We start from the raw sequence: 14,579 nt of genomic DNA, 5'->3' as shown, positions 1-14,579 counted from the left end.
CTCTTCCAATATCAGAGGGGAAGCCATGTTAGTCTTAATCTGCAAGAACAATGAGAAGTCCCGTGGCACCTTATAGACTAACAGATATATTGAAGCATAAGCTTTCGTGGGCAAAGACCCACTTCGTCAGATGAATGTGACGAAGTGGTTCTTTGCCCATGAAAGCTTATGCTCTAATATATCTATTAGTCTATAAGGTGCCACGGGACTTCTTGTTACTCTTTCAATAATCACTCTGTGCACAGAAGCTAAACATCAGACAGTAATTCGAATCCTCACACCAAAGGTCCTGATTCCTCACCACTTTCATGTCCAACTCCAAAATTCATAGAGTGAGCCTGCAACACACACACACACACACAATATCCTTCTTCCCCAGGCACCTACTGCATCACAACAATGGTTGCTTAGATCAATGGTTTCCAACCTTTTTTATACCACGGACTGGCAAACCCATTCACAAACTTTTGGCAGTCCAGCGGTATTTTATTTGCATATTTGCATATTCATTCCACAAACATTGACTATTCAAATATGCAAATAAATATTTCCGGTGCACTAAGGGGCTGCCGCGAACAGCCAGCTTTAGCTTTGGCAGCCAATGGTTCCGAGCCTGGCACTGGTCCACGGACTCGTGGTTGGGAAACACTAGCTTAAATGGCCCAAATGTCCAAAGTTTTACCACCACTCATAGTAGATCCAGTATGCTGAGTCTTCTCTCAACATCAACAGTTTCTGTTGTTCCCTTCATCTCTTCTTCTTTTTCCCGTACAAGGGTTTATGATCACACTGCTCATTTCCCTCTCAAATAGGGCACATAAGCCCCCTCCTAATAGCATACCTTAGGAATATATGTTGCAGATAATGTAGTCAAGGGAAGGCATTGCCTTTCCTAAAAGATGGGTGACCCCATCTCACTCTGGCCAGCTGGGGGTGGCTGGGGCAGGGGGCTCCAGCTGTGGTGAGACTGCCCCCACGGCCGGAGCAGGGAAGACGGGGCGGGGGGAGCTAGTGATGTTTGGCACTCTGGGAGGCAGGAGAGGGGGAAAAGGTTTGCTGTGGTGTCCAGTGCTGGGGGGGAAGATGCAGCAGCTTTGTGGGGGAGCAGGCATAATAGAGGGACATTGTGGTGCAGGGCAGAGCCCAGTGGCCACAATGGGACTGGGCTCTGGTAGGCATGGAAGGAGCGGGGTTGGGACTTGCCTCCTCAAGCTAGGCCTTCACTTGTCAACCATGCTTAGGAACACCATAGTTTGAAAGGTATGGGATTTTCAGAGTAATTTATCTCCTTCCTTGGGACCTTTCAGTTGTCACCACTAACTAATGCATCTCATCAGTGCTTCAAATTGCCTTAAATGAAGTTCTGTGAAGAAAGTATATCTTTCAAGCCTATTTTATTTGGGCTAAATCCAAATGTTACAAAGATAAGCATAGTAGTGACATTTGGTGATGAGCTTTTTGGCTATAGGCTTGACTTTGGCATGGACAGCACTTTGGGCAACTGCTCTAGAATTGGATATGCTTTTTGTGTGGCAATGCTAAATTTCCATGAACCTGTTGTATGATGACACACAGTATGCAGTCTGAGGTGATGTCAGCCACATGTCCGTATTAATAAAGCATTGCTAAATAAAGGTTCCCTTACATGTTGAAAGCAACATGTGTATAAATGTGACACACAGGGTAGGTGAAATTATATCTTGTATTGGACCAACTTCTGAGTATGTCTTGATATTAATGGAAGTAGCATGGCGATATCCCCACGCACCACTTTGGAAATTTAAGAGCAACACATTTGTTCAGGCAAAATTTGTTTAGTTCAGTATTGTAGTTAATCTCTGTCATGAATCTATAAACTTACAGAGAAGAATTCTAAATTCAAAGGTTATACCAGTGTAGTTAAAACATTGTAACACCCCTAATGTGGAAGCAATTATGTGGCATAAGGCACCTTTATACCAGTATAACAGCACCCACCCCAGTGGGCCACCTTCTTTTCTATCTTGGTCCCGTGGCCCGCCAGGGACATCAGCTGGAGATCCTGCATGGCACTGTGAGTACAGATGTGTACTTGGTGCAGTTCACTCTTGTCCCTGATACTTTCCCCTTCTGTGGCATAAGAGAGACCGTGGCACATGTCTGTCTGGGGTTCCCCGGGTTACAGACCCTCTTTCGGCTCCTCTAGAACCTCTTATTGAGGTTCTGGCTACACTTCTCCCCTCATCTACTGATCTATGCATGCCCCATCTGTAGCCCCACAAAGTCACGGGACTTTCTCATCAACCTTTCTCATAACCAGTTATGGTCAAGATGGCCATTTATAAAACGAGGGAGCAGAGGTTGGCTGCGGGAAGAGCCTCTGACTGTGGGGCCTTTTTTGGTCCTCTATCAGTTTATGCATCCAGGCAGGGTTCTTCTGGGTGGTGTCTGCTTGCTCCCTCAATGCTTTTGGGGAGCAGTAGGTGATCTCTGTGGCTCTTTATTCAGTATCCCCTTCCAGTTCCTCATTTTCGTCCTTTGACCTTAACACCTCCCCCTGCTTTTCTTTTTATTTATCCCTCATAATTAGTCGATCCTCCTCATGGGCTGGGGGAGAGTCCTTTAGGTGTGAGCGAATTTATGCCCACCCACCTCATAGTTTTCCAATAGGGGTGTAACAGCATCCACATTATGGGTTTTATTTGGTAAAAAAAATCACACCTCTTAGCAAAATAAATATAGTGATGCAAAAATTGTGTCCAAAACCAGAAATAGACAGATGTGATGTGCACCCGCCTCTTCCTCCCTCAGTATCTTAGCTGTAGCTTAGTGCTCAAACTCCATTTAATTTATTTACCCCTGGTCTGTACACAGTTTTTCTAATTGTCAGTGGCTTGATAGAAGCAGTTCCTTCATATCTAAATTTCAAATGAAGGAAGATAATCTGAATGGTTTTAAAGAAATAAGTTATTCAGCAGAGCTAGTTCTTTGACAGATGGATTTGAAAATACAGTCATAGAATCACAGAGCTGGGAGAGACCTCAGGAGGTCATCAGGTCCAGCCTCCTGCCCAAAGTAGGACCAATCCCAACTAAATCAACCCCGCCAATCATGTCTTCAAATAGCACTTTCATCTAACCATGCTGTGTAGTGGGCATATTGTGGTATTTTTCACTTTAAGCCCATCTGAACATCTCTGTTGCAGAGTAATCTGTTAACTGCATTTTGCATATTACAGTATGTTAAACTTTCTGACAGATACAGCAGTGCATATACAGTGGATCTTATTACACCTGTATGCAAAATGCATAAGGGCCTAGTCCAAAGCCCATTGAAATGGCAATGAGTTTTTCTGATGTCCTTTATATATACACATGCCCTATATAGCTTGAAAGCTCAGCTCTCTCACAAACAGAAGTTGGTCCAATAAAAGGTATGACCTGACTCACCTGGTCTCTCTAATAGCCTGGACCAATATGGCTACAGTCACACTCCATATAGAATAAGTTTTAGATCATCTAACGATAGTAAGAACACCACAGTGGTTCAGTGGTCAGGGCAGTAGTCTACTGCTTGGGAAACTGGATTCAATTCCCCTCTCTGCCATGGACTTCTCGTGTGACCTTGGGTGAATCATTGAGTCTCTCTGTCTCTCTCTCCCTGTCTATAAAATGAGGGTAATAGTGCCCTAACTCAGAGGGTTGTTTTGTGGATAAATACATTAAAGCCCATGAAGTGCTTTGAGATCTACTGATGAAAAAATTAGGTATTATTAATTACAAGTGCCATTAAGGAATAGGAATGTATAGTTTAGTGGTTACAAAAGGTGACTGAGAGTCAAGAAATTTTTTTCATATCCAACTCTGTCACTGATTCTCTGACTGACCTTGTGGGGGGGGGGAAATCACTTACAATTCAGTTTCCTTGTCTGCAAAATGACGATTATAATACATGCTGTGCCTGTCTCCTTTGTGTGTTGTGAGGTCTAATATTGCATAGGAAATAGTGGATCCCCTCTTATTTCCTTAGGTGTCAGTAAAAAATATTTTCCTTAGAAAGGAATAATGGTCTTGGGGCTAAGACCCTGGATCGGGACTCTGGAACTTTTAGTTCCATTCCTGGCTTGGCCACAGACTTCCTGTGTGATCCCATTCTCTCTGTTCCACAGCTGTAGAATCAGGATAATATTCTCGCCCTACCTTCTTTGTCCATTTATCTGTGTAGATATGAGATCTTCTGTGCAGAGTCTGTCTCTTACTATGCGCATGTATTGTGTCTAGCAGCACACTGGAATCCCTGAGAGCCTGAAGGCACCATAGTAATTTACTACAAAACTTATGCAACAGTGCTCAAAGTCAATGAAAAGTTTCCTATTAACTTTAATGGGCATGGGATTGGGCCATCATGCTTGTAAAGAGCTTTAATATCCTTAGATGGATGTCCAGAAGAGTATTATTATTATTATCCGGGTCCTGCTGTTAGCAAAGGGCCAGTGACTGTAAGTTGATGATACCTCTGGGTGTAAAAATGTATTTTAATGATTTTTCCCTTTCTTGGCAGGATTTGTGTGGGCATCATTCATGTGATACTCTGGGAATGGCAGACGTTGGGACCATATGCTCTCCTGAGCGCAGCTGTGCAGTGATTGAAGATGACGGCCTCCATGCAGCTTTTACAGTGGCTCACGAAATTGGTATGCAGTGCCTTTTCTGTTCCCTTGCCAAATCAAACACTTGTAACAGCTGCATTAGTAACCAAAATACTTCACAATTAATTCCAGATTTCCCCTGGTTCAGATATACACTAGAGGATTAAAGCTGAATACATATGCACTTTGGGGTTAACTAATAAGAGATCAGAAAGCAGGTGAAAGTGCACATTAGGTACTGACAGTGTCATTTTAAAGCAGTAGTTGAAGTGAAAATTCAAGAGCTGCTACCGTCTAAACATGTCATTAGATGTCCCTTATGAGAAGGTACTGGCCCTGTCAGTAATGGATCTAATATATAGTAGTAAGCAGTGCATTGTAGAATCACTTGCTGGACCTTTCAGGAGCTATCATTCACTTTTTATTTATTTTTTGTCTGCTGAGTGGACTGAAATAAGTTCCCATGGAATGGGCAAATGCTGATATTATTTGTACCTTATTAACATTCCAATTTTATGGTGAAATGCAATATTAAAATCAGTTCTGAAATAGCTGAAAACAGTATTAAGGTGCCAGAGACTTAGTCTCAACAATCACTCACCCATGCATCAGCTTGCTCCTCAGCAGGCAAGAGTTTACACTAAAAAAGCTACCACATAGCCTGCAGAGAGACATTTAAGACAGCCTTAATGATGGAGGAGGATTGCATACTTGTAAATTATATCTGGTAGGATGTATCCCTTGAGATAGATTGCTGACACCATCATTTTTAATGTACCAACAAATTGCACACTGTGTTTCAGATCTTCATCTTCCTCAAGTATTCACATTATTGTGGTTGCTGGAGATTCATTTTGTTAAAAACTATTAGCTCTGCAGTGTGAACAGTAAGGAAAATGGAAAACATAATTTTTTTAATGTTCTTGGAAGGAAATAACAAGGCAGGAGACTTTCAGGCAGTGCCAATTTCTGAATTGCCTTGTACCTCATGCCAAACCAAAGTAAAGTTTGTTTTGGGAGTATCATTGCACTACTAGTTCAATTTTCAAATAGCTAGCAGGTAGGGGAAAAGAGTCCTGTGTCTAATAGCTCTAGAATGGCAGTCAGAGGTCATTTGAGCTGTACTCATGGTTTTCATGTTAGCAGTTCTAGCCTTTCCATCAGACACCTCAAGTAACAAGGAGAAACTAACGCATGGTCTTTTAATGACACAGTCAAATGAAACTACAGATGCCTTGAGCTGAATTGTTTACGGTAGAAAAACCAATAAAATGATGTCAGAATGGATCCTGATCTTGAAAGTTCTTAAACAGGAGGGCTGGATTCATAATAGGAAATAAAGCCTTTCTAGATCATTAATTCAGAGCATTGGTAGATGTAGATTGGTGCCACTATATGCTGGTTATTCACTGACCCTATAGGAAATGCATTTGCTTAGTTCAGTCCCCAGCAAGAAGAACCTACATCACAAAAACCACTCTCAGAACTGGAGCCTGATTTCCTCGGTGACCTTAGCAGAATGGCCAAGGAATAAAGAACATATAGACTGAAATATTCTCTGGTACCTCCAGCTAAAAGTTAACGTCCACTGATAGAGTATGATGTGGTGGAAGCTTGCAATGCTGCCATTCATACTGTGTCTGCTCTGTGGATACTTTTCACCCGCAATAATAAATTCACACAATATTTTTAAATATCTGATACCTTAAAGAAAAGAGAGAAAATGAATAAAGAGATGAATGAGTAATACAAGGTTGACCTCCCTTGTCTGGCACCCTGGGACCTGATCTGTCCCGAATGAAGGAATTTGCTGGATATGGGGAGGTCTCCTGCCACTGGCCTCTCAGGACACTTTTCCTTCCTGCAGTTGGTTCTGCTGCGGCCCCACTGCCACTAGACTTCAGCTGCAGGGCTTGAACTTGGGCTTTGGCCTGCTGGAGCGCCCCAAGATGGAGCTCCCTAGCCTCCGCAGCCCCGCTTCTCCCCTGCCCAACCAGAGATCTCCACCTTGGACAGGGCTTGCCAGTCCCGCTGATGCCCTGCCAGCTGGGGCTCACCTGGGACAGAGCTCCCCAGCTGCGTGACCCCGCTTCTCCCCCACCAGACCAAGGATGGGGTTCACGCTCCTGAGTGCTGGGGCTCTCTGATCTATCAACATCCATGGTCCTTTTGGACCATAGATGTTGCCAGACCAGAGAATCCTGGATTTCGGAGGTTCAACCTGTATACTGTATCTTTAAACTCAACGAGAAGAAAATATAAACATGCTTGAATTATTTTAAATGGTTTTGAAGCAGATACTCCTTTTATTTTTTAAAGTGCCACTTTCATACCTAGCGGTTTACTATGAACCTGTAAAAGCTCTAATTTTAAATACAAAAAAGGAAAGAATTGAAACTAGTGGATGAATGAGTTTCTGGACCCCAAAACTCTAGCTCTAAACTAATAGCCAGGTTTTTCTCACCGTAAGATTTTAAGAAAGAAGGGGTGTCAAGTCACAGAATGGTCTGTGTGTATGTGTGTTACCCAAAGTGGGAGATGCTAGGAAGTGTGTGTGTATGAGAGAGAGAGAGAGAGACAGAGACAGACCAAAAGTGGGAGACACTGGAAAAAAACACAGTAACATAGCTTATTCTAAATACTTAGATGACAGTAAAGGTCACGGGAAGATGAAAAATAAAAGAGTGGTGTGACTACCCTGTAGTTAAACTCTTTTAAGCTGGAGGCTGAATTCCTTCCTATGATACTGGAGTCTTATAAGTCCCTTTTTGGCAGGAAGGGAGTAGCTTTTATTTTTACAATAACTTGGTTATTCAGTGGAATTCACATAGCAAAGTAGAAAACACCCTCTGGACAGGGGTATTCTAAGTATGTCAAAGCTAGCTGGTCTTTTCTGTTAATGATACTGAGTAAGCAAGCCAGCTAAGAAGCAAATCAGATTGTCTGCACTTCTTTAAGGGACTATGATGCATTATAACTTGAGTAACCAATGTGGTAACTGATGAATCTGAGCCTGTGAATTATTGTGCACCCGTGCTTTGTAGTGAATTCAGTGGGATTTGAAGGCACTCATCATCTTTCAGAACATGCTGGACATTTTTCAGGCTTGTGTCCTTTCTTATGAAGATCAGCAAAACAAATGGAAATAAGGATCAAATCCATGGCCAAGTACACACCTCTAAGTACACAGGCTGGTGCTGGGGAAATGCTGAGGGTACCAGAAGGGACTCATCCGCCTGGTGTGTCATGGCACCTCATTAGTTCTACTACCAGCAAGACTTCCACACTTCCCATACATGGGGTTTGGATTTATCCCTAAAAGAGAATATAACTGAATTTTGCTCAGTGGTTTTTGAAAGAGAGGGTGTGAATGACTAGAAATGATAGGTAAAATCAACAGAGGGCAATGAACACGAAAGCAGAAACAAACTGGTGCAGTCTTGATATAGCATTCATATTGTACTGGTTAACAGACAATGAGTGAGACTTGGAGAAGGGTTCATAGCACGGGACTCAGCAAAGTTGGGCCTCGTTTTTCTCCTACTCCTGGGTATTAGTGTAAAACAGGAATAATTTAACAGAGCCCAGTTAAGGTAGACTCATGTAAAACAGGCATCTGGTGAAAGAGAATCAGGTCCAACATTCTTCATGCTAAGGATGTCGCATCAAAAACAGTGTTTATGGAAGAGCCCCCCCCCCCCCCATATTTTTGAAGGTAATAATCCAGTTTCTGCAAGCAGCATGTATGTGTTATAGTTTTAAAACATAGCCTCTTCAAGATGTTCTACGATTTATGCTGAATTTCTACATACTTTCCGGCTGCATCTACACTACGAGTTTTCTCGGCAAAAAATATGCTAATGAGGGACTCATTTGCTTATGTCGTGGTCTCATTTGCATATTTTCTGCCGATCCGTTTTTGCACTAGGGGTTTTTGAGCAAAAACAAGCAGTGTGCAAAAAGAAAAAGTCCATACTTTGTTTTTGTGCAAAAACCCTAGCGCAAAAATGGATCAGCAGAAAATATGCAAATGAGACCATGACTCATGCAAATGAGTCCCTCATTAGCATATTTTTTGCTGAGAAAACTCGTAGTGTAGACGTAGCCTCCTGTATTAAAATAGGCATTGGATGTGTAGTTGGGATAGAACTATTTGTGTGTGTTGGATAACATTTGCAACTGTAGCGATAGATGAATTATAACCATAAACCCACAGACTGTGTGCTAATATGAAATGGGTAGACATCTTTGATGTACTCCAGTCTGTGAGGCCAAAGGTCTAATGCCTTGAATGCCATCAGAAGGTCACCAGTCATGCACACCCTTGCTCAGATTGTATCTTTACCTTTCAGTTTTAAAAACAGAGCTTTGTTAAATAAAACATTTCAATGTCTCTTTCTTCCATAGCAATTAATTCCTAATAGAAAAGTGAGCAAATACATGTAGGAAAAGGTTTGCAAATAACTTTTTCCTATTACTTTGGATCTGTTATATTGGTATCTGTTTCCCGACAGTTGCTGTTTTATTGACCTCCCTGAGACATGGTCAGGTCACATAAGACCCCTTGGGGATGCTTCCCGGGGTGCTGACAAGGCCACTGCCTCTCACCTTTCTCCTCTCTGGGGTGTCTTGTTACTCTGTCTTGCTGGGCCAGCTCCTTGGTCTCCTCCAGCCAAAGCACAGAACTGAGATCACTGCCCCTCTGAGGAGCGGTACAGACATTGAACCTCTTCATGTCCAAGGAAAATGTAGTTTTGGGCCTAGCTTCCTGAGATACCACTCCACAAATGGGATCAGAACCCCAAAGGAATTATTTAGGTAAGCCCCCTTTAACAATGAAAAGAGGATGTACATGCTCTCCCAAGGAATAGTTATTTACACTGGGCTTGATAGTAAATACAAGTGATTTTATCAAGTACAAGCAATAGGATTTAAGTGGCTAGAAGTGAGAACAGGCAGAGCAAAGTAGATTACAAACTTAAAATAACAAAAAATGCTTAGCTAATTCTAACATCAAAACCTCTGTACAAACTTATTACAAATTCACCCTAAAACTGTTCCTTTTCCAGATAAGCCTTTAAACCAGGGAAGTTCCTCTACCTTGGGGTCTTTGGATCATCCTCTTGGGAGTGCCAGGCCAACCAAAGACAAAGACACTGCTAAGCATCCCACTGTTTTATAGATTCCACTTTTACATGGGAAGTTACCTGGTCAGTCCCTTCTAGTTAGGGAGATCACATGACTTTCTAGGATCAACCACTGCTAAGACTTCAAGGACAAAAGGGGTTGTTTACGTATGATTGTCCAGACATTGAGGTGTCCCAGCATTGGATACACCCTCGGTGTCTTTCATTTGCACATTTAAAAATCATAAAACATTCCATACTCCATATAGCTAACTTTACACACAAGAATAATACATACGCTAACCTAAAATATACAGATTCAGCAGATTATGACATTAAGATCGATAGGTAGGTTACATGAGGTAATTTGTCCCGAGCATCATCAAGTTATGCATATTTGTGTCCATAAGTACATTTCATAAAAGCATGGGAGGGAGTCCGTCACACTCCCGTTTAAGGAAGGATGGTCCAGAGTTTAAGGCTTTAACCTGGGATTCAGAAGACATGAGTTAAATTGCCTGTTCTGTCATGGAATGCCTCTGCTCCCCCATTTTACAGTGAGATAAAAGCATTACCACCTCACAGATGATAAACACATCAACATTGTGATGTACTTAGGCACTACGTAGTTGGGACCATAGAAATGTAATAGATTTTATTGCTTACACTATGGAAGTCTCAGGTGTGCCCTGATAAGATGTACTATATGGGCTCGTCTACACTGGCCCCTTTTCCGGAAGGGGCATGTAAATTTCATGAGTCGTAGTAGGGAAACGCGCGGGGGATTTAAATATCCCCCGCGGCATTTAAATAAAAATGTCCGCCGCTTTTTTCCGGCTTTTAAAAAAGAGCGTCTACACTGGCCCCGATCCTCCGGAAAAAGCGCCCTTTTCCGGAGGCTCTTATTCCTACTTTGAAGGAAGTAGGAATAAGAGCCTCCGGAAAAGGGCACTTTTTCCGGAGGATCGGGGCCAGTGTAGACGCTCTTTTTTAAAAGCCGGAAAAAAGCGGCGGACATTTTTATTTAAATGCCGCGGGGGATATTTAAATCCCCCGCGCGTTTCCCTACTACGACTCATGAAATTTACATGCCCCTTCCGGAAAAGGGGCCAGTGTAGACGTAGCCTATGTGTGTCATGTCACGAAAAGGCTCAACTAGCCAATAAGGATGTGACTTCTTTTGCAGTGTTGCCAGACGTACTTTAATTTTCAATATTACACATGTTGATTTAGTAACCACTTGTTCTTGCTGTTATTCCTATTTATAGTGCTGCAGCATCTAGAAAGCCCAGCTGATCTCAGGACCCCAATCTATTAGATATTGTTTCTAGCCATAATTAGAGACATTCCCTTTCCCAATGAGTTTATAGTCTAAAGAAAGAAGACTGGCAAAGGCTGGGAGAAAGGGCACAGTATTATTCCCATTCCACAGAGGGGGAGCTGAGGGAAACAGAGAATCAGTGATCTGCCCAAATGTACAGAGGAACTCTGTGACTGAGCCAAGAATCCAGTCTATGTTGCCTGCATCCCAGTCCACTATCTTTACCACAAGACAGCATGCACAACTTCTGCTTACTTCATGGAGAGTTACACATGCGTAAAAACTCACCAGGTGAGTGAAAAAACATTTGCATTGGTTTTATCAACTTTGCAGGAGGTATTCTGGTGAGCACCAAGGCAAGATAACATCAGTCTCTCTCTGCTACAAAATTTAACATTTGTTTAGCCTTATTTTTATTGCCTAATTTTATGAATGTAATGAAACTGGCTCTCTGTGTCCTCCTGAATAACATGGCTCGTGTACTCTTCCCAATGTTTTATTTTTAGAGCGTAGCTTGATATTTACAACACTAAAATAATTAAGCCCCTGTTCATTAATTTTATCCTTTTTCCTGTAATTCCTCCTCTCTGTTTTCCTCAGATAGGTACAATCATGACATTATAGAGCCGTATGAAAGGTACAGTTTGGGAATAACATATTTAATCCTGAAACTTTTTCTGTGTCAACATCCTATTGTGTATGTTAGCAAATGCTCCCATTTTCTGAAAATCCAGTTTACAACTGCAAACACAAATAAACTGTACTGTAAACACTGCAAACATGCTTCTGAATTCGATATAAGGACAATGGTATTGCAGTCCTTACTTAGGAAAAATGTACTGAAGTACAGACACAAATTGATACCCCAGACGCAAAAACAATAAGCAGCTTGAGGGCAGTTTTAGTGTCGGGACCCAGATGTAAATTTGATAGTTGTCTTTTATCTCCTCAAAAAGCTAAACCAAGAATCTGGATCTGGACCTCCCTCACACTGAAATAAATGTGTTTAAACTCTGCAACAAACTTTGTGACTCTGATCCTTCTTCACAAATCTTTGAAGACAATATGAGTTCTGCTTGATATTCAAGCATTACTTTTGCGTACAGATAAATTATACTATACGACAAATACGTAAGTAAGCAGAGAAAGGTTGACATTATCTTACACAGGTTGAACCTCTCTGGTCCAGCAATATCCATGATCTGGCATGATTTTAGTTAGCCAGATGTCTACTTATCATGGGTGTGGCCAAGTTTCCCCTGAACCCATAAAGTTTGTTAACAGCCACCAGTCCTGATTCTCAGTGTTCTGTGCTGTTATTCAGCTCTGATTTACCCCTAAATGTCCTCTAACAGCACAGTAAGCAGTGGAAGTGTTGGCAATATTGGCCTCCAATGGTTCGGCAAATTCTCTGGTTCGTCGCCAGTCAGGGTCCGAGGGTGCCAGACTAGAGACATTCAACATGTATAAGTGTTTTAACATTTGTGGATATACATATTTTGTATATGCATGAAATGTGATTAAATTCACAGTAACTTTTTGTTTTTCACTGATGAACATGTAGCCCTTTGAGGTTAAGGCTGTCAAGATAAAACAGATGAGAAAAAGCCTAGGAGCAAATCTTTTGTAGTCCTTCCATCCCATGGGGATTCATTGCCAAGGTCATAGAATCTTATAGGCACAAGAAACAATGGTGAAGGATGTCTAACTTTCATCTTATTTTTCCCACATGAAAGGTAACATATGGGCAAACATCCAGGTGACTATAATTAGGCTGAGTTTCTTTCTAAAACCAAAAGACTACAAATCATCCAAATGTTCTCTGATGGTATCCGTAGGAAGAATTACTTAATGCAATATTTTTGTATTTTTTTTCAAGCTTACATTTAAACTTTTGATGCTACCAAAGCATCTGAGTTAAGCCCTCATAAACAAGAAGAGAACTCAGCCCTAAGCCCTGGTGAAAGGTAAGAAATAGGGCAGAAACTTCAGCTGCTGTATCAAAACACACTGGAGCTGTACAAGAGGTTTCTAGTTAATGCCCATTTAAAGTTTTACTAAAAATTCTTGGCTCACCTAGAAATATTTTATTAGCTCGTAATGACGAGGATTGTTCCACCTGCTGCACACATGCTGCTTAAAAATAACTCTTTTACTGAAACTGGGCCAGTTTGTACGTGTCTCTGGGTGGGAGTGGAAGGTGAGATGGCTGAAGGGGGCTGAGTTGATTTACAATGCCTGAAACCTCTGTTGCTGAACATTAAAAGCTTTTCTTTCGCTAATGCTCATTCTTAAGTCTGTGAAGTGGATTTGGGATCCTTGCTTTATTTGAAGACTGTGAAGTGATTGTGAAGGAGTGAGAGGATGTAAAATCAGAGCAAAATGTTCAGCCAGGGACTTAGGAAGTAGCTCAGACACAACAACATCACAGCTGAGTTCTGCTGCTGTGGTTAGAGGTTTTCTGGAGTTGTGCTGATCTAGGTATGGCTGTACCCCTATACATGATTGGATTATACAAGGTTGTGTTTTAAAAAGCTGTAGTGGATCTTGAAACATAAGTTAAAGCCACAGAGTCAAATATCAGTGTTCCAGCCATCTGAAGGGAAGTGGGAATGAAACCAGGGGTTGCCTGATGTTTCAACATAATCATTAGTATCAGTAAAAGGGAATGTAGGGCAGGTGTGCTTCACCTTATGGCCTTTCATGTTGTAAAAGAGAGCAAGGGTTTACATATTTATATGTATTTATTTTTCTGGTAGTGCTGCAAATGAAGATAAACACTCTGATCCAGAGTCTGTAGTCTTCATGTTGCAGTTGGAGAACCAATAACCCTGGCACAGAGAGATGTAATTTATACATTCCTGCAGTATCTGATCTCCTTGTTTCCTATATGGGGATTCTTGTGGTGTTCCTCAGAATTTGGGCTGGGGGAAACAGATTTAAGGAACAGGAATCCTGCTGATGGAAGCTGCTAAGAGAATGTGCTGAATCAGTACATCTCCTGCCTTCTTCCCAGGCAATGTTAAACATTTTTTGGGATGAGCTGCTTTTCTACAGCCCCCTCCCCAGCAAAGGTGAGATGGCAGCCGATTCCCTCTCTTGAACCTGTGATCCATCAAGATCTATACCAGCAGAACCTGATGTTGATCCTGGATTGAAGTATATGTGAACTCCTGTTGAAGCCTGTTCTGATAAATGCCTGGTGGGAATTCTATCTATGTGAGGTCTGTAAGACCTTTTGGTCGTGTGTTGATTTCTGTTTTTTGTATGCTATTGCATAGCACTTTAATACAGTCATTAAGATTCTGGTCAGTGATCCACAGCTTTATTAGATATGATATTTTAAAACTGCTTCTGGGCTGAAGATTTAAATTGAAAGGTAGATTTAAAGACTACCAGTGAGAGAGAATGAAGATTTAAATGAAAGTAGAGTGGGAAGCACATTTTTAAACTCTCAGCATGAATGTTGTTGTGCTTTTACAATACAAAACACCTTATAAAACAG

At 41.6% G+C, this 14,579-nt stretch overlaps 1 protein-coding gene across 2 annotated transcripts in view; it reads left to right on the top strand.

Moving 5' to 3' along the window:
- Positions 1-14,579, top strand: part of ADAMTS5 (ADAM metallopeptidase with thrombospondin type 1 motif 5) — a 58,233-nt gene that overhangs the window by 10,180 nt on the left and 33,474 nt on the right. For both annotated transcript variants that reach the window (XM_006128832.4, XM_075910300.2), the window contains exon 2: positions 4,540-4,672. In XM_006128832.4, coding sequence (XP_006128894.2) covers positions 4,540-4,672 — 133 coding nt within the window. The remainder of the gene's footprint in view (positions 1-4,539; positions 4,673-14,579) is intronic.

This window comes from Pelodiscus sinensis, chromosome 1 (genome assembly GCF_052426305.1).
Source record: "Pelodiscus sinensis isolate ZL-2025 chromosome 1, ASM5242630v1, whole genome shotgun sequence".
NCBI classification, from domain to species: Eukaryota; Metazoa; Chordata; order Testudines; family Trionychidae; genus Pelodiscus; species Pelodiscus sinensis.
Note: the sequence above shows the minus strand (reverse complement) of the source record. Positions and strands in the feature narration are given on the sequence as shown.